The sequence below is a fragment of the Pollachius pollachius genome, assembly GCF_949987615.1.
Source record: "Pollachius pollachius genome assembly, chromosome: 4".
Classification (NCBI taxonomy): domain Eukaryota; kingdom Metazoa; phylum Chordata; class Actinopteri; order Gadiformes; family Gadidae; genus Pollachius; species Pollachius pollachius.
This window is the reverse complement of record NC_136937.1, coordinates 8,233,705-8,254,713: the sequence shown is the minus strand read 5'-3', so window position 1 is coordinate 8,254,713 and position 21,009 is coordinate 8,233,705. Positions and strand designations below refer to the sequence as shown.

General features: G+C 43.2%; 2 protein-coding genes across 2 annotated transcripts in view; both read left to right on the top strand.

Moving 5' to 3' along the window:
- The window catches only part of itga1 (integrin, alpha 1), a 41,255-nt gene extending 31,067 nt beyond the window's left edge, over positions 1–10,188 (top strand). Inside the window, exons 16-30 of the mRNA XM_079734967.1 lie at positions 205–383; positions 750–889; positions 1,234–1,344; positions 2,339–2,415; positions 2,742–2,868; positions 3,200–3,280; positions 3,367–3,443; positions 3,617–3,706; positions 3,844–3,946; positions 5,270–5,386; positions 5,703–5,801; positions 5,887–5,991; positions 6,873–6,965; positions 7,157–7,270; positions 7,552–10,188. Of these exons, the coding sequence (XP_079591093.1) occupies positions 205–383; positions 750–889; positions 1,234–1,344; positions 2,339–2,415; positions 2,742–2,868; positions 3,200–3,280; positions 3,367–3,443; positions 3,617–3,706; positions 3,844–3,946; positions 5,270–5,386; positions 5,703–5,801; positions 5,887–5,991; positions 6,873–6,965; positions 7,157–7,270; positions 7,552–7,608 (1,570 nt within the window). The 3' untranslated portion in view covers positions 7,609–10,188. The remainder of the gene's footprint in view (positions 1–204; positions 384–749; positions 890–1,233; positions 1,345–2,338; positions 2,416–2,741; positions 2,869–3,199; positions 3,281–3,366; positions 3,444–3,616; positions 3,707–3,843; positions 3,947–5,269; positions 5,387–5,702; positions 5,802–5,886; positions 5,992–6,872; positions 6,966–7,156; positions 7,271–7,551) is intronic.
- Positions 10,189–10,638: 450 nt separating this feature from the next.
- LOC307074634 (E3 ubiquitin-protein ligase KCMF1-like) lies at positions 10,639–18,086 on the top strand. The gene is given in 8 exon segments (XM_079734875.1): positions 10,639–10,779; positions 12,467–12,634; positions 13,415–13,554; positions 14,009–14,110; positions 14,488–14,674; positions 15,724–16,105; positions 16,464–16,619; positions 16,621–18,086. Coding segments are annotated over 8 exon segments (1,302 nt in total). The 5' UTR covers positions 10,639–10,763; the 3' UTR covers positions 16,772–18,086.
- Positions 18,087–21,009: the final 2,923 nt, after the last annotated feature.

Below are 21,009 nucleotides of genomic sequence, written 5' to 3'. Positions count from 1 at the left end.
GTACTCATCTGCACTCATCTTATTCAGTTTGGGATTAATTAGGTACTTCTTCATCAGCTAAAAGGTATGCTAATTAATTGTTTTAGATAAAATTGAGTCATTTATGATTAGGTTTAGCATCGGTATAAATGGTTAATTCTTATAATATTACCATCATCATCATTATCCTCATCCTCACCATTACCATCATCATCATCTCAACAGGTCAAGAGATGTCGGGGAGCTTCTTGCCAACATGACCTTCAACCCCTCGAAGATCAACCTCCAACAGACCAACTGTGAATTCCAGGACCGCATGGCGGTGTGCGTCAAGACGGAGCTGTGTTTCAACTACAGCATCAAGTCTGACAAAGGGGCGCCTGCCGCCAGCCAGACGGTCACCGGTAGGCATGACGCCATTTTTGTAGTTTAGCGAGCTGTTGTTGAAAAAAGTATTTTAAAGGTGACATATTATGCCACCAGGTGTGAGTGGGGTTAGCCATAACAAGCCGTTTTGAAACTCTGCCTCTTCTGACATCACAAGTGGGCGTGTCCACCAGATGTGTGCTGGATAGATCAGTCTACCAGCCCTAACCAGTGTACTGTAGCAAACGTTGCTCATCTATCCGTCACACATCTAAGTGGACACGCCCACTTGTGATGTCAGAAGAGGGCCGATTTACAAAACGGCTTGTAACGGCTAATCACACTCACCCCTGGTGGTATAATGTGTCACCTTCAATGACTTTTAATGAATTATTATGTGGCAGAAATACGCTACGACCTGACCCTGGACGCCCTGCGGGCCAAGGCCAGAGCGTCGTTCACAGGCCCGGAGGATAAGAGAAGGATCTCCAGGAATGCCTCCATGAAAGACAGGATGTGTTTCACGGAGCAGTTCAGGATATCGGTAAGTGACTTTGTCCTCTCCCGGGCCCACATTCACACATGTTTCATCTTCTTCATGTCTATGCATCGACAGCACAAGACGTGGTTTCACTTCAAGAACTGCTCTTGACGCTTGTGTTTTTTGTGTGTTTGAAAGTGTTTTGGCACACTATTACTTGCATCAAAATATCACATATAGTGCACATTTTAGAGGTAGAAAGATAAAGAAGGTTCTAGCCATCAAATCAAATTCTGTAATTAATTGAATTCAATTTAATCAGTAAACATGTTTTTTTAACTTTTGTGTTTTATCCACTCCCTTCCTCCTATTGTGTAATGCACTTTCTCCTCCATTCTGACTCATAGGCCAGGCCAGACTTCCGGGACCCTATCATGGTCTCCCTTGTATTTGGCTTGGCCAATGAGGACCAGGGGCCAGTCCTGGACGCGAACCTGCCTACCTCCATCAACAAAACTGTAAGATAACATATCCCTCTCTCTCCCCTGCTCTCTCTCTCTCTCTCTCTCTCTCTCTCTCTCTTTTTCTGTCTCTCCCTCCCCCTCTCTCTCTCTGGCCCTCTCCCTCTTGGCCCTCTATCTAGCTTTCTCTCTCTCCCTCTCCGTCTCTCTCTCACTGGCCCTCTCTCAATCTCTCTCTCTCTCTCTCTCTCTCTCTCTCTCTCTCTCTCTCTCTTTCTCTCTCTCTCTCTCTGGCCCTCTCTCTCTTGGCCCTCTATCTAGCTTTCTCTCTCTCTCCCTCTCTGTCTCTCTCTCACTGGCCCTCTATCTCTCTCTCTCTCTCTCTCTCTCTTTCTCTCTCTCTCTCTCTCTCTCTCTCTCTCTCTCTCTCTCTCTCTCTCTCTCTCTCTCTCTCTCTCTCTCTCTCTCTCTCTATATATATATATATATCTCTTTATTTGACTCCAAAAGAAACAGCAATCCAACCATCATCCCCAAACTGCTAATGTACTGTTGTTCAAACCCATGAGTGCAAACATAAAGTTCTTGTTCCAAGCATCTTAACTACGCTGGGAAAATGGGAATATTCCAACACACTAAACACTTCCCCTAAGGTTCTAAAATCCACAGCAGCTGTTTACCATCCTGCAGTGCGGAGTCTATCTGTTACAGGCTTATTCCCACACGAGGAAACTCCCACACACATAGTGAGCCCGACAACAAGAAAATTAAGTGTTGCCAGATAATTGTTGTGAAGAGTTAGTTATATGTGATCTAGTAAACAGTTACCCAGTTACCGCCACGGCTTTTGGAAGAGGACCTAAAAGCGATATGCACAGCTAGAGAGAGAAAGAAATATATTATATATTTATATAATGAATATATAGTTTTATAGATTTATATATTTATAACTATGGTTGCACCCTTTATTATGAAAAATTCAGTTAGGAACGAGCATGTTTTTTTATTCTGTTGAAATATAAGAAAATATTGCTTAAATGATGTGTTTCAGATTCCTGTAGTGGACTGCGGAGTAGATGCGAAGTGCATTGCGGACCTGTCTCTTAAAGCAGAGTCAAGTGTCAATCAGTGAGTGCTATCTCTATGGATTTTCTCACATAATGTTGCCGATATGTAGGGCTGGGCCATAATTTAATTTTTACGGTTTATAGTCTTTAAATGGTATTAAATGGTATTTTTATCGGCATGAAATGGATATATGAAGTCTTATTGAATTACGAGACATGAGGGACATGTAAAACCACGCATGGTTATTGTGATATTAATTATTTATTATCGTCAGCCGTACTTGACTTAAATAGCATATGACTGCCCCCTTGAGGCAGAAAATATGAATCACACGTGAATTATAATGACTTAAATATTGACAATATAACATCCTCGCTTCTCTTCAGAATGGTGATTAAAGTGTACAAGGAGAAGATTACTGTGTCTGTTGATGTTAAAAACAGCAAAGACAATGCATACAACACCAAGGTTATAGTGAACTTCAGCCAGAACATCAACTATGTCAAAGTAGAGGTGAGGATTTCATTTTTCTTGTCTGCATCATGTCCAAAGCAGAAATGTTTAAAAGGGCCTCTTATTTTTCCAATGGGTGTCATGTTGTTGAGCCTTTAGAAGCCATTTTGAAATATGGCCATTTGTGAATGAACAAATGGGAGTGTCCATGCAAATATACATTATAGCCAGTTGAACACCCCCACGTTGCGATGTCACAAAGGGTTTCTTAGATTTTGAAATGGCTCGTAATGGTTCATTATAGTGTCCCCTGGTGGTTAAAATAGGGGCCCTTTAAGCATGTTCTTTGTAATCATGTTGTCATGATGCGTTTCACTTTGTGTTTTGTCAGCCTGACATCAAGGAGTGCAATCTGAACCACACTCGGTTAGAGTGTGCTGTGGGGTATCCCTTCCTGGCCAGCAACGCAGAGGTCTGGTATTATCCTTGTGCACCACATCCACCGCGACCCAGAATGCATTATGCTTACAGAACTTTTTATTTTGCCACGTCTCACAGGAGCATTTTAAACTTACGTTTGAAGTCACCCCTGAGCATATTGGAGCAGAGATTCAAATAAATGTAACGGCTACAAGGTGAGAGCTTATAATATTATCACTTCAACTTTCTGTACATCATGCAAAAAATACAATTGAATGAAATAAGAAGCACAAACACACAATAATTTCTTTGTCTTTAGAAAAAAAGATACATAGTTTGTGATAAACAGGCGATAATATAAAGTACATTTCAAATTTCCCCACAACAGCGATAGTGACGAATCCCCTTCGACCTTGGGCGACAACATGGTGAAAATCAAAATCCCTGTCAAGTATGAAGCGGGGCTCATATTCTCAGTGTGAGTAGCAGAGAAAAATAAATACAATCCATTCTGCTGTCCACAGTCTAATCTGTGGGCACCCTCACGCCTAACTCTGCACCTTAAGAAATCACATCTGAAAAAACTGTAACAGCCGTCCTCTGTATGTTGTTTAGGAGGCCGAAGGACGATCACATCGTATATAAGGAGGGCGAACAGTACCCGGCCGTCTTCAACCACACCAGCGCCATAGGGAAGGAGCTCACCATCACATACACGGTAGGACGAAGGAACCCCTTTAGCTCCACGTTTAAATTGGATTCATGAAAACTAAACACACCTTATTAAGAATCGGTGCCCGAACGATCACTTTGGTCTCAATGGCCCAGCCCAAAGGTGGACCCACTGTCTACCTGTAAGGTGAAGCTGAATGTCATTGTAACAATGTCCATGCTACATGCCACATAGGTGACTTTTACTGGGCCCCTCCAGACAAGGATACAGGGTGTTGGTGTAAAAAGCCGGTTATTTGAAATGTTTGTATACAATGATCATCCATGTTCTGATACAGGAGATCTCTCCTTTAAGGCCCATTCACACCCTACGGTAAATACGGATAGGAACCCTTTCGTCCGGTCCCGGAGGTCGTTTCGTCCGTCAGTGGGTCATTCACCTCTGAGCTTACGAATCTGGACTGCTCCGGGAGAAACGGAGCAATAGAAACGGAAATCGAGGCGGAAGTATAGACTCAGAAGTTCAACCAGTCGCGAAAATAGATAGAGCAGTATAATATCTGATATGTATATATATTGTATTTAACATTTTATGCTTATATTATACTATACACCTGACCTTTTTATTTTATTGTTCGCCTGCTTTGGCAATGAGTTGTAACTGGTCATTTAAAAATGGCGCAACATTTTGAGGAGAGCATCTGCAGGTTGGTGAGGGGTGTCACATACCACCGCCGCGTAAGCCTACACTTTTTGCGCCTTTTTTTTGCCGATTTCAGATGACACAAAGCAAAATCACCTTCTCTACAGATGCCATGTTTGCGATTGTCGATGCCGGTAATTTGCGACACGACAGTCACTGCCCTCTAGAGGATGCATTGCGTAACATACATAACAACAGTGAAACCGGACGGAGGTATGAAGGGTAGTCCCAGAGACAACGTTTGGTATGGACAGACGAATTTCGTCCTGATCCGGAGGTATGAATCAGCCTTTTGTCTGTGTTGTGATGGCTGGTTTAACCTGTGCACACTCATTGCTCAATTGATTGCAACATTGTTTGCTAAATTGCAACCGGTGTGCAGCTCCACCCAGCCCCTGAGTCCAATCAGTCTGACTCAGGCCAGGTGGGGCTGCTTAAACCAGCCATCATCCACACACACTCCACAGTCATGAACCTAAAGATAATCCCTTTACGTCACGTTGGATGTTAATAGTAGCCATTGGGAATAATGATCATGCAGTGGACAGAGAATCCTAACGAGAACGTGACCTATTTGTACCTCTACCATATCTCTCATAGCTGTGTCCAGTCCTGTCTCTCCTCTCATCTCTCATGTTATCTGCATCCCCCGTCTGTCCCCAACAGGTGGAGAAGGCGCTGAAGGTGGCCACCCCTCCGCTGAAGCTGACCATCACCTACCCTTACCTGTCCCCCATGAACAACTTCCTCCTCTACCTCACCCACGTCACCTACAGCCCCCACGTACGTAGCATGCTTTTGCACGTGTACATCCCGCACTCACGACACGTCTGTGTTGTCGTGGCGATGATACGCAAGGCAATGGTTTTGGGTGTTGATCAGGGCTTTCCCTCCCTTTCTCCCTCTCTCTCCCCTTCTCTCTTTTTTTCCTGTCCCTCTCTGTCTCTCTCTCTCTCTCTCTCTGTCTTCCTTTTTTCTCTCTCTCTTTCTTCCTCTCTCTCTCTCTCTCTCTCTTTCTTCCTCTCTCTCTCTCTCTCTCTCTCTCTCTCTCTCTCTCTCTCTCTCTCTCTCTCTGTCTCCCTGTCTCTCCCTCTCACAGATCACATGTAATGCTGACAATCAGATCAACCCAGAACAGATCGGCTCTAGGACCCATACGGTCAAAACGGCAAAAGAAACACTGAGCGCTTACCTTGTGGTGAGTCCTTTGTCTGGTTATATGAATGAAGTACACTTTGCATGTTGTTGTTGTTGTGACCAACATGCCTGGTTGACTGTTACAGAGCTGTGGGACCATCCGTTGTAGGTTCTTTGACTGCATGATCTCTGAGGCCGTTACCAGTGAGGTCAACGTCACGTTTAGAGTGTGGAAACCCACCTTTATCAAGGTAAGCAGATGTATACACATATTAAAAAAAAAAAATCATCAATGGGAAATATATATATATATATATATATATATATATATATATATATATATATATATATATATATATATATATTACCGTATTTCCCGCACTATAACGCGCACCGGATTATAAGGCGCACCTTCAATGAATGACCTATTTTAGAACTTTTTTCATAAATAGGGCGCACCGGATTATAAAGCGCATAGCATAGAAGATACTGCAGTCAAACGTTTGACTGGGGATGCGTTATGCATCCACTAGATGGAGCTGTGCTAATTGTATAGCTCGTCACTCGCAACGCAATTTAGCAGATATAAAACTGGAACCTTTATGACAAAAAAGTAAAACACAATTACGCAGTTCCAAACCTTAGATTTTTTAAATATCTTGCAAACGTGAATGATACAAAGTAGAGCATCGCACCCTCGAATCTTGTAGTGTGGCCAGTCTTCCGCCCGATTTCCTGGCTCTGTGATCGTATAGTGTGACCTTCCGTGAGTAAGCGCAGTAAAATGCTGTGTGCACTGACTACGATAGCCGTAACGCAGCAAGCGGTGTGGCTTTATCGTAGTCGTAGTGAAACATTTTATTATTATTATTAAATTGTTTTTATTGGTTTTTCATACTGAAACATTTTGACAGAGCGCCGTTTACAACCAGTATGGATCAACCAATTAACCAATTGATCCATATATAAGGCGCTCCGGATTATAAGGCGCACTGTCGTTTTTTGAGAAAATTACCGGCTTTTAAGTGCGCCTTATAGTGCGGAAAATACGGTATATGTGTTTTTGTTTTTTTTTAATGTCTCCTCATGAGTTCTGAAGCGTTTTAAGTGTTAAGTGTTTTTTGCTTTAAAGGCTGAGTTTTCCAGCTTATACATGATGGTGAATGGTACCCTTAAAGCCCGGGATCCTCTATTTTTGCTGACCAGTGACCACAATGCCCGGAATGTAAGTAACGGTTTTCTTCCTCTTACAAGCACAGTGTGGTGTTTACGTCTTTGTCATCTCAAAAATAAGAAAAAAATTATTGTTTGTAAGTAAACTCACACCATATATATTTGTGTCTATTGCATCCGCACGTGTGTGTGTATGTGTGTTTAATGTATGTGTTCTCGCGTGTCTGCTAACCTGGGTTCCAGGTGAAAATCCAGATGTCCAAGGAGGCCGTAGGAGGGATCCCTTGGTGGATAATTCTGATCAGCATCCTGATAGGACTGCTTATCCTTGCACTGGTCATCTTCGCACTATGGAAGGTAAATATAAATGTGTATACCGTTATGTATACAATATATGGCCCTTTCAGTACCATGAATGCATATATTCTGAGCCCCGACAATACCATGGTCTGTCAATTGAGCTAAACTGGTTAAAGTGTATGCCAGGGTGTTTTCTTCTAAATGATTGTATTGAATTACAAAAATTTGAAAATACTCGAGGTACTCTAGAAACAGCTTATCAAAGATTCTTGATTGCATGCAATGAGAATATATATTGCGTCTATGGTTCTGTAACTGGGTTTGCCTGCTTTTCCCAGTTGAACTTCTTCAAGAGGAAAAGTCTGGAGAAAAGGAAGGAGGACATGATGGACTGAGTGGTGACCAGAGGCCAGCACTCGGTGGGCCAAGGTTACCGGGCCACACAGACAATAGAAGTAGGCCTACAAAATCAGCAGCTGGACGGACTGCGTAACATGCTTTAAAGGGGACATATTATACCACCAGGTGTGAGTGTGATTAGCCTACAAACCGTTTCGAAAAATCTGCCCCATATGACATCACTAGTGGGCCTGTCCGCCTAGATCTACGCTGGATAGATCGGTCTACCAGCCTACCCAGTGGACTGAAGTAAACATTGCTCATCTATCCAGCACAGATCTAGGTGGACACGCCCGCTAGTGATGTCATATGGGGCAGATTTTCGAAACGGCTTGTAAGGATAATCAAACTCACACCTGGTGGTATAATATGTCTTCGTTAGGTCACACATCTGCCTCACTGGTGTTTAGACAGACACAGACTGTACAGGCGATTGACTACTTCCACTCACTCACGCCTGGGCAAAGGAGTGGTGTCCCCCCAACAATAGCCATATAAGGACAATCCCAATAGTCTGGTAAGATTAAAAAAGAAATGTCTTCTTGATTGTTCAATTTGATGTATGTCGTAGTCTCCCCGCAGATTCACGTCACCGGGCTAAATACACGTTTGTTTTTTTTCTCCTATTATTTGAAGATGCGGTTGAAACTTAGTCAGCATTTACTCTCACCATCAACCTCCGGTCAGTTCTAAAATTAGGAAAGAATGGTAAAGTATACAAGGGGAGATGAGATGTAGCTGGTGGGTGCCAAGAATCGCTTTGACAAACCACATTGCTTGTAAAGATATAGCTGTTGCACTAATGTCACCAATAGTTGCATACACATCTAATTAACTAAACTGCTATTGAAATAAAACATATACTCAGGTGTTTAAATCATCCACCCTCAACAACAGTTTCAAAATGATTTATATATGTATATTATGTTGCTATCTTAAGAACAGCAAAGAGATGATTCTGAGAAATGATATGTAAGTGGGCTTAATGGATCAAACATTTATCTGGTGATTTGTAAAGGCTAGATAGACATTAATACATGTAGAATACCCTAATGTTCTAAACTAAATTATACATGTAAAATACCAATGTCCTAAACTAAACAGAGGTTGTTTAGAATCCTGTATTAGGTTTGCTTTGATATTTTAATTGAAACACTGTTCATTTCAGCCTTTTACAAATTTTGTTCCTTAAGGTTAGCCATTTTATATATGACAAATTCCTCATCCTCTTATTCCTAATGTTGGATTTCTACACTGATTTTCACAACGTTTTATTTTTTTCACAAAGTCAAGGTGCAGAATGTATGCTTTTATTTTTTATACCATTTTAACTAAGTTGATTTGTAAAGCAGGAAAAAATATTAATAATCTTGTATTAACTTTGTCTGTAATTATCGTTTTGGTTACTTGGGATATAGATAGCCAACAGACTGCACCTTTGAAAAAATATATATATATATCTTTGATTGTACTGTAAATGCAAATGGATGCTCAAATATGTAAAGCTTTAAATGTACAAAGTGTGTTTGCCACAACTCATTATTTAAGACAAAACTGTTTTTTTACAACTTATTCACCGACTTTCTTGGTCCTGAAAATGGACAGATATTGCTCAGGTGATACCATGATAAGAGAATGATTAAGAATATTTTATTGTATACAAGACTTGTTAGGCAGATATAAGCATTTCACGTGCTACAAAACTATGTAAATATCATTCTTATTTTTAGATAAATTCTGATTCTGTTAATTCTGTAGTCAAAGATAAATGAAAAAAGAGGGTGTGATTCCACTATTTCCCATCATCTTATATTATTTACGGTATATGTTATTTGTGACGTTTGTTAATTTCAATGAATATCATGTCCAAGTCTGATTGACAAAAAAAAGAAGAGCAAAACGTATGTGTGCTGTGGATTAACAAAGAATATTCCTACCTATAAAGGTGGGTATGAGCATATCCAAATTTTTTGTATTATTTGTAAGGTAAATTCTGATAATTATCTATCACTGTTCACCAGCAGTTGTTTTATGATCCACATCTTCTCGTCGCAGAGATTTGCATTTTAATGACACAAATCACCTTATATTTGGCACACAACCCCATTTTATCAGTCAGTTTGTTTGCACAGCTTTGCAGTTGGTGAAACTTTGGTGAAGTAATTTTACGATGTTTGGTAGTGATTCAGTTTTAAACCCTTCTCTTGTTTAATCTTCGATACCGATATTCAACAGCTAAAACCAAAATCCAAGAAGGAGACAGCCATTATTTTAATACTGAATTTTATAAGATAAGTCAAGTTTAACTTTCCACTGTTGAAATCAAGCACATATAAAATATACATGTAGAATATGTAGCGTTTCTAGGGACGGTGTGTGGCCAAAGTGGGCTAAGATGCCTCAAGGCAAAGGTCTTGCAGGTTAAGAATGAAGTCCAATGTTATTGTTGAGATTCCCAATGCTCTACACTGCTGTGAAGTTATCATTGTAATGCACTGGTTTGTCATGCTTTCTCATCAGCATGAAAAAACTGAACTGAGTCTGATGCAGAAAAAAATAAAGATTTTTTATGAGTATGTCTGTGGTGATTTTTACGATTTGGGAAAATGTGGGCATTTATGTTGTTATCAAATCCCAATTGCCTGCTTTTTTTTAATTCCCTTTCCAGCATTCCTTTTCACTCTGGTTCTTCCACTCCCTTCCAACTCGCCATTTTGTGTATGTTGCAATAATTTGTTTGTTTGTGTGAGTATTGTGTATAGCCCTATTTGTCATTAGTAAGGGTCCTCCTGTGTGTGTGTGTGTGTGTGTGTGTGTGTGTGTGTGTGTGTGTGTGTGTGTGTGTGTGTGTGTGTGCGTGTGTGTGTGTGTGTGTGTGTGTGTGTGTGTGTGTGTGCATCAGCCCAGCTGCACATATAGCAGTACCTTAGAAAAATGACATAATACACTCGATCTTGAGCAGCGTCCTGTAAACATCCCCCCCTAGTGTCGTTTCGCAGTACTTTAGATGACAGACGGCAGGGGAAGCGAAGGGATCCATCTTGCCAGACAGGAGGCGAGGTAGCCCGCCTTTGAGTTGTACCTCTGAACAGCTTCGTATTCCTCATTCTCATCCTGGGGAGCCGAGGGGCGCCGTGTCTCCGGCTGTAGGATGTCCCGACATGAGGGTGAGTGTAACCTGGTAACGTGGCCGCTCGGCACGCACGAGCTGTAACGTTTGTCCATGACTCGTAGTTGTGACCACCGGTCAAACGAGGCTGGTTCTAAAACGAGCCGTCTGGCAACAGATAGAAGTGTTATTATCGTGGACATTATCCTTATCATGATCATTTTCAAAGTCGTTGTCGTTATAATCATAGTCATTACAAACCGGTGCTGTCCCGGTTGGTGTCTCTAGTCTACTCCATCCAGCTTCTCTACAGGATCATTAGCTAACAGAGCTAGCACTTAGCCTGCGCTAACGTTGTTAGCACTTAGCCGGAGCAAACGGTGGTAGCACTTAGCTTGAGCTAACGGTGGTGGGTGCTAGCACTTATCCTGAGTTAACGGTGCTAGCACATAGCTGGAGCCACCACCAAGAACCTTTCCGAGGCTAGCGGACAAGCTAACGTATGACAACGCAAATAAGTCCGCTGTAGTTCCGCAGTTTAAAGTGACTGCTCGGCTCTTGTATACCAGGACAGTAGGTTCTAATGGGCTCAAGGACTGCAGGTACTGATTTGTCCATGGACACTAGGCTCTGATGTGTTACGTTACCAGGACATTAGGACAGTAGGCTCTGATGTGTAACGTTAACAGGGCAGTAGGCTCTGCTGTGTAACATTAACAATACAGTAGGCTCTGATGTGTAACGTTAACAGGGTAGTAGGCTCTGATGTGTAACGTTAACAGGGCAGTAGGCTCTGATGTATAACGTTACCAGGGCAGTAGGCTCTGATGTGTAACGTTACCAGGACAGTAGCCTCTGCTGTGTAACATTAACAGGGCAGTAGGCTATGCTGTGTAACGTTACCAGGACACTAGGCTCTGATGTGTAACGTTAACAGGACAGTAGGCTCTGATGTGTAACGTTAATAGGACAGTAGGCTCTGATGTGTAACATTAACAGGACACTAGGCTCTGATGTGTAACATTAATAGGACAGTGGGCTCTGATTTGTAACTTACCAGGACAGTAGTCTGTGATGTGTAACGTTACAACGACAGTAGGTTGTGATGTGTACCAGGAAAGAAGGTTTAGAAGTTGACCAGGACAGTTAATTCTGTTTGTCATACATATCATGATTCAGTTCTGTTAGTTATTAATGCTTCTAGTTCAATGTCTTTAGGTCCTGTCAGGTGAGGTAGACTTGTATTACTTATATATGTAAAGAGAATGAATGTCCTCAAGACACAAAGTGCTAGGCCTTGACAGGCTAACTACCAGTGAACAATTTAACACCAGGGGCCCAGAAGGTTTTCCATTACTTCATATTTGAGCTAAACGAGTCCATACTGTGTTCACACTAAATGCATTGCCAGCTAACAAATAAGCATAAACAAATGATTAACAGGTCAACTCGCCAGTGTTCCTTGGATTGCCACAGCTCTGTTAAAGTGCTGACGGACAAATAGATAAACTTTTGGTAGAATCAATGCGAAAATAGTTTGTTCAAAGTAATACTAGTCTTGATTAAAGTCCAATACGCAAGTTTAAACAACATACCCAAAAACTATCTAGCTCTTTAGTTTTATTGCAACTTGCAACTTCTTAAATGTTAAGAGCATATCGCTGTGTATCAGCCCACACATGATGTTTTGTTCACAGCCTAGCATCAGATCACTGAACATGTTCTCGTCGTCTGTCCTTCCGCAGGTGTGAGCTGTGATGCATGTTTGAAAGGGAACTTCCGAGGGAGACGCTTCAAGTGTCTGATCTGCTACGACTACGACCTGTGTGCTTCGTGCTACGAGGGCGGTGCTACGACCACCAGGCACACCGCAGAGCACCCCATGCAGTGCATACTAACCAGGGTAGACTACGGTAGGAGCCTGGCTAGACGTAGCATGGCACCGGCAGTGGCCGCGTCTCTTACTGTGGCTGCTGCTGGCCTAAACTGCAACACAGAGTGACATCAGAAGTGGCAGTGTCCTCCGAACAACTGGGTGGGACACTGCCACTTGGGTTGTCTCTAAGGTCGGTAAGGTTTAAAATGGCTTGTAATGGCTAACCAACGTCAATCCTGTGGTAAAATAAGAGCTTTTCTTAAAGTGCTCTTACTATGGAATATGCCGTAAGCATCAGTAACTGTTTATATATTATGTATATATACTTTTTGTATAAAACTAGAAAGTCTCAGGTCAGGATTGTTGTTTCGATTTTTCATTGTCACTGATATCATTTCATCATTTAGTCGTTTACCTGCTCTTCCTCTGCAATACTTAGCCATTGCTTTGATGCATCTTAGCCCAATTCGGCTATATGTCATTCATAGAAACGCTACATACTATACACATAAATCTAATTACGTGTGTTACTCAATTTCAACATTATATAAATATTAAAGACTAAACTATTCTTATCAATCTTGTATTTGGGTAATGAAGATAAATTAAAAACCGATCAAAGGACTAAAAACAATTTGCCACCAAAGAACATAATAATGACAGCTTAAGCTTCTGCCAAGCCATGCACACAAAGTGGAAAACCAAGACAGATGTGGCTCTGTCGTGATGTGCCGACCGACGATGTACCGCACGCATCTATTATTTCAAATGGGCTGGGGTGGTAAACCCACAAGCTTGTGTCCCTCTATCGTCCCAGACCTGTATTACGGAGGGGACAACTTCTCTGTGGAGCAGCCCCAGTCCTTCACCTGTCCCTACTGCGGGAGGATGGGCTACACCGAGACCTCCCTGCAGGAGCACGTCTCATCCGAGCACGCAGAAACCTCCACCGAAGTGGTGAGGGCTCCTTGGACTGCCGTACTCCCACACAATACTATGTTAAATCCCTTTTTTTTTTTCCCCCCCAAATGAAATTGATCTCAATGTTTGAATAGAGCCCGTTTGGATTCATTTTGCACCTTGTAACTAGTTTCCTTTTTTGATTACTTTATTGCGTTTTATAATGAGGTTTGTGTCTGTGAAATGGACAAATGCTAAACTGCGAGTATATTTTAAAATACTTTTAAGTATTTTTAAGTACACTCTGTGTGCATATAAACTGAGCCCAGTCTATATTTCACCATTAAATACGCCTTTTGCCTCAGACCTAGATTCTTCAACCTCACTGATCCTCCCTGTTCCTCCATATCAGCTCCTCAGTATGCCTCAGCGCATTCTGAAGGAACATTTCTCCCACCCTAGACTCAACGCGTTCTCTTAGTCTCTCTAACTCTCTCTCTCTCGTTTTTAGATCTGCCCCATATGTGCAGCGTTGCCAGGAGGGGACCCCAACCATGTGACCGATGACTTCACCGCCCATCTCACACTGGAACACAGGGCGCCCAGAGATGTTATATCCTTCCTGTGCGCTGCTTGCTGATGTGCCTGAAGCCCACTAGATGCTTTGACTTCTTCTTTTTTTTCTACATAAGCCAGGCACTGTATTAGGGCAGCAACTCAAGTCATTAATGCATCAATTATTTATTTGAGTAATGCTTTAGTCTATAAAATCCCATAAATGATGGCACCACAAGCCAAAGTGGGCTCGTTTAGCTGGCCGTGCCCACTGAGCAGCCAATGAAAACTCAATTATCCGTTTTGTATCGATCACAACCCGTGCTTGATAAATGTCCCGAGCGATGTACCGCCCCATCGGGGCGGCTCGGCTTCTGAATCGGCTGATCGTTGCCGTGGCGATAGTGACTCGAGTCCTTAGCGACCGCCTCCCACGACGAGTCCAGTAGCGTGCGGCACGTGCGGCGGATGTTCCACCCGGGCCGCGGGCTGGGCGGGCCCCGGGCGCGGCGCACCAACATGCACTTTACCAGCGGCTCCACGGGGGGCCTGTCCTCCTCCACCACCGCGCAGAGCTCCACCTACACCCCAAGCAACCGGGAGGTCATGGACCCCATTGCAGGTACTCTTTTAATGCAGTTTGTAGCCCTGTTAGTAAGGTAAAGCAGTGTCATTACACAGCCCTGCTAGTAGTTAAAGCAGTGTCATTACACGGCCCTGCTAGTAGTTCTTATAGTTTACAAAGTCCTATTAAGTATTATAAGTATTATAGGGTATTGCCAGGTACCTCACAATTCAATTCAATTTGATTCTTTAGGTCTTGATTCGATTTGATTTCGATTTGATATTGATCCAATTGCTTCGATATCGATTCAATAATACGTGCAGATGACAAAAATACCTAAATATTATTTAAAATTAACCATTTCAAAATGAATTAACCATTTCATTGTGCTTTAACTAGCAAAAAGGGAATACACCATTGTATATTATTGTTCCTGAGCTAAACTTGCTGCATTAAAGTAATTATCATAACATGGACAAATGTAAAAGGGCATGTACATTTAGGCATAATCGCTTCAAGTTTACAATGACTGAGTTAGCTTCTTTATTTTTTCTTTTTTTATGGAAATAATCGATTTCAAAAAAATTCTGAAAAGAAATTGAATGGAGAACAAATAAATTGCAGTGCATTGATGAATCGATATTTTTACCCAGCCCTACCTATTAGTGCAGTCTATTACACAGTGCTGTTAGTAGTAAATGCAGTCTATGTAGGCCCATAAATGCATTACACAGCCCTTTTAGTAGTAAAAAAATTCATTGTCCCATAACACAGCCCTGTTGGTAGTAAATATGTTCTAGTCCCATAAATAAACCCTCTAAATCAGAGAGGCTTTATCAAGTGTTTTTGATGGATGGATGGATAGATAAGCTGAGCTGCTACTTATACTATTTAATCCCGGCAGTGTACTTGTTGCTTAGGCGCCAGCCCACTCGGAGACTGTGAACTCCAGTCAGTCTGGTCGTCCGCGATGGATCCTTTTAATGTTCCTCGCGGTGCGTTTCCCCGTGTTGGCTGAGCGCTCTGTTTGGTGACGGAAGGCCATAACGCAGACAACGCAGAGGCCTGTGTCACTGTGCTCGACCCCCTCCTTCCCCCCCCCACAGAGCTGCTGTCCCAGCTGTCGGGCGTGCGGCGTGCGGCCGGCGGGCAGATCAACGCGGCGGGGCCCTCGGCCTCCCAGCTGCAGCAGCTCCAGATGCAGCTGCAGCTGGAGCGGCAGCAGGCGCAGGCCGCCCGGCAGCAGCTAGAGGCGGGCGGGCCACGCCACGCCGCGCGCCGCGGCAACCACAACAACAACCACCACGGCGGCGGCGGCGGCGGGCACCACCACAACCCGGGGAGCATCGGCTCAGCCGCCGCCACCGCCCTGCCCAACCCGCCGCACCCGGCCGCCGCCTCCGCCGCCATCCTCACCCACGACCACGCCCCCGGGGAGAGCAACCACAACGCCAACTGCCACGGCGCCTCCCAGTTCTTGTTAGCGCGGTGAGTGGGGTGCGCCTCCCGGCACGCGCACACATGCTCACACATAAACACACTTAGCACACACACACTTGGCGCACACACACACAGACTTAGCACACACTTAGCACACCCTTAGCACACAGACACACACTTAGCGCACACACACACACACACACACTTGGCACACACACACACTTCGCACACACACATACGGCACACACACACGGCACACACACACACACTAAGCGCACACACACACACACACACACATTTAACACACACTTAACACATGCAGACACTCACTTAACACACACAAACATTTAACACACACACACACACACGCCCTCCGGCCCCTGTAACCCGGCCCCCCGCCCTCCAGGTTATGCGAGCCCAAGCAGTGCGAGGCGGAGCGGCAGCGGGCGGAGGCGGAGCGCGCCGACCACAGCTTCTTCGTCCAGGAGCTGCTGCTGTCCACGCTGATGCACGACGGCTCCTCCTCCTCCTCCTCCTCCTCCTCCTCGGGGGAGGAGGAGGAGGGGGGGGGGCCGCAGAGACTTTGCCGGCTTCGGCGCCATGGGCTGCGTGGACGTCATGCCGCTGGACGTGGCGCTGGAGCGCCTGGAGCTGCGGGAGCGCGGCCTGCGCTCCACCTCCGTGGGGGCGGAGCCTCCGCCGCGGCCTCTTTGATGTCGCCCGCGCGGCGGCGGGCAGACTGTGTCCTCTCTGCTGCCACTGCCAGTGACGGGAGGAGGAGTTTGAGGAGCAAGTGGCAGATTGTTTGAGTTATGTTTTGGTTGTTTTTTCTTTGCCGGTTTGTGTTTGGTTCTGTGTTCTTTTTCTTTCTTGGATGGTTTTTCTGTATTTATTTTTTTTCTCCAGGAGGGGGCGTTTTTTTTTTTGACGGTGAGAACGAGAAACGGCGGTTTTGGAGTGTGAAAAGATCTGGTGGGGCGTTATGGGGGGAGGGAGGTTTGGGCCAATGTACGAATCTAATGGAACCACGATAATCAATCCCCACAGGGCTTTTATTTTGGAGGCCAGGTGACTGGTCAGACCTGCGCTTCCTGTGACAATGCCAAACAGGAATGCTTGCGCATCCCCCAGCGCGAGGGGGGAACGGTTCCCTGGGCGGAAGCTGCTCTATGTATTTATCACTCCTAATTAATAAGTGCTCGGAGGGTCTACCTTTTCACCGCATGCAGTTATTCGCAGCTTACAGGTGACATTAGATGAAATGGAAAAACTACCGGAAGCTTTCAACTGTTTTTTACTTCTGTTTTTATCCATGGCTATGGATAAGACGCTGTTACTAAACGCGCAAGCTGAAAAGTGCACTCGTGGAGAAACATGTGTGGGGTGTTATTTTTGTGTCATCCACGACGAAACACAACAATGTGGATCATCTGCGGTGACTGTCTCCGGTCTCTGTGTGTGTGCGACGCTTCTCTGTGGTGACTCTTTACGTGTTGACGGTTCAAAGACAAACGGTGGGATACGTCCGCGTACGGTTTGGATCGGCGCTGTAAAGCAAGCGCACAATCTCCTGTCCGTTTGCACCGATGCACTCTTCCACGACGGCACTGCACGGTGCGCACACACACCCCTAACCCTCACCCCTTCCCCAGCCACATCTTAAGGATATCTTTATGTTTTTTAATCGATTTTTTTTTATTAACTTGTAGAATGGAGAGGTTTGACTCCCACTTGCTAAGGATGGCACTTTCTATTTATTCAGTTTGTCGTCTCAATCTGTTGAAGCCTTGACCCGAGCCACGCCACCTCCATGCCTATACGATTACCCTAAAAAGAAAAAAAAATCAGTACACTAAGTTGTATAATACATCTGTGCAGGGGCGTAGGAATGAGTTTGGGGGACACATCGGAAACCTGACAGATCCGGTATCATTTTTAGGTGGGACAAATGCGCCTGTGTCCGATATTGGAGGGGACACGTCCCCCCCGGTTCCTACCCCCTTGCATCTGTGCATTAACTTTCATAACAGTTCTAGGTTGGGGGAGGGAGGGGAGGGGACTTTTCTAACTTGTAAATTTAGAATAAAATAAAAAACGAAAACAAAGCCTTTGAGGAAAACATTAACCCGTTATGTTTTTTCCGTTATTTATTTTACTGGTTTGTGTTGGGTTTGGCTGTTAGATATTAAACCGTACCAAATATGAAGTATCGATCCGGGCGTGTTGGTGATTATCTTGTAGTGACGTTACAAGTGGGATCGGCCACGGTCCACCCAGAGATGTGTGACTGCTAGATCAACCTACCAAGTGGACTGTACCAACTGCATTCATCATACGTCCGAGAGGAGGCCCCCACTTCTGATGTCACTACGGTATATTTTGAACTGCTTTATATAGCCTGAAACACAGCTGCTGTGTGCGTACAAATGCTAGATAATGTTATATTACATTATATGTGATCAGGAAGCGAGTGGAAAAATACTGCTCTGCTCCATTCCGGCTCCGTTAAAAACATGACTTTTTTTGGTCATGCTGCAAATAATAAGTTTCAAATCGTTGTACTTTTGGATTAATTGCCAATCAACAGTGGACCTTGTTTTATAATGGATTCCATTTAAACGTCAACGCACACCTCCGACCACATACCGGAACACCAGACGTGGTTGAGTGGCACCTACACGTCAACCACTAACCTTTATAACGTTTGACTTCTAAAAAGACACTGCAGAATTCCTCGTGTTCGTATACTTCTGTGTTTTGCATGATTTCCTTATCGTAAAGGCCCGTTACCATGGCTATACTCTGATACTTTGAAACAGGATTTAATCACCCACCCTAATTGGGGTTTATTTTGTTCAGATTAAGATCGTTTCCATAGAGGACCCGATCTATTAGATCAGCCGTCTCACTTACCGCACTTGTGTTCCTGCGGGCGACCCACTATGGAAGAATATTACGGGGACGTAATAAGGTAAAGTGATTGTAGATGCGCACAGCGTTTTGTAAGACATACCACCTTTATTAAATGCACAGTATTACAAGGAACATTTCCATTAATTGCGGATAAGCTACTCACATTTTGCACAAAGCATAGAATTGATTGATAGAATTTGTTGATATTAAAGCAGAAGTGTTAGATCTGCCAGTAGAGTGCACACACAGACACACACTTTTGCGCACTTGTGTGCACACACGCACGCACACATACATACACACTCAGGGTCAGTACCCACTCGCACACATTCGTACATTGTAGATTTTTTTTTGTTTGTTATTCACATAGTAATTAAAACTTTAATCTGCACAGAAATTAAAACTTATTCTGAATATTTACAAAGAAATAAGTGATCGTCCCCCAACCGCCCCCTTAAAGATAAATTACATTCAAAAAAGGTCCCAACCCTGCTAGATTACATTCAAAATAATATTACCATTCATGATGCAAAGTCACAGTTATTCATCTTGAAGAGAATCACGCTAGGCTACAAAGGTCAGAGGTGGCTGACCCCTGACCTTCCAGACAGTGACCACATGTCTCTCGAGACGTCAGTCGGGCGAGAGGAGAGGATCCTGACGTTTTTTGTTTTTCAAAATTGATCCGGAGCCTAGGGTCATTTTTTTTATTTTTTTTACGCAGATAGAAGGTATGTCCAAAAATAAATCTTCATATAAACTCCTCGTTACGCTCGGGAGAAAAGAGAGGAAAACTCGAATTATTTCGTAGAGAAAAAAAAACTGAAAGAAGAAAGGATTCAAAGAAAGTCCTTGGTGAAAGAAAACTGATTGTATTGTCACTGTTGTTATGAACAAGCACAAATAAATTATACAATATCGCACAAATAAAACTGTATTTACATATAGTATGTATTGCCGGTGGCCCATAACACATTTTCTTCAGTTGATGTCACAGTTTTTAACATGATACCTGTTTCAAACAGAATATACTATTAAAGATAGCCTAATATTCATAGACAAATATAAGAACTGTACAGAATGGAACACATGTATTTTTATATATATATATATATATATATATATATATATATATATATATATATATATATATATTTGAGATAGTATAATCAAAGAGACATTTTGTCTGTAGTCTGTCATGACTGTTGTAGTTTGGAACAACTTCCGCTGTAAAGCATTGGTCTGAGTTGGGTGTTAAGGTTGTGCATTTGTGTGTTTGGATAAGTACCAAGTGCATTTAAAATTGCCTATGTTTCAATGATCGCTATGTTATATATATATATATATATATATATATATATATATATATATATTTGTAGAGGATTTGGTTGGAGCAGGAATAACATGTTTAGCGTTTATCTTTTTTGAAAGGTCAGTAGTAGACTGAAGACACCTCAGGGTTTGTTTTTTTCGTCCCAGTTGTGTCATGGTTATATTTTGATATGTCTCGAGAAAACTACTGAGAAAGATTAAGAAAGCAGGGTCATATCTTTTTTTTGCCCCAGGGGGGACAGGACGGACTCCCCCTTCCCTTAGCATAAATGTGTCCAGCGTTAGAAGTATCAGTCATCACATGCCTGGGTGAACCGGTCCAGAGAGGAAAACTCTACACACTCAAACACCTCGTGGCCATCAAACTCTGGATACTTTAACTCTGCTGTTGGTCAGCTCGCGGCAAAAGAAGCAGCAGCAGTGGATTGGTTTTCAAGAACGAAAAGAAGCAAAAGTATTTTCACAAGTCAACCAAAAGGTTAAAGTAAACCTAAAAGCAGAATATCCACCAGTAAACAGCCACCTGTTGGCCATTGTCCTTCCCTTTTCGTTGCAAAATGAGTTGAAAGAATGTTCTCAACGTTTTTTCACAACATAATGTGGATTCTTGTTCTAATGAAACATTTAAAATATTTCTCTTAGTGTACATACAAACCACAGTTTACAGATATGGGCCACCTAATGTGAACAACATGGTCAGGGACATT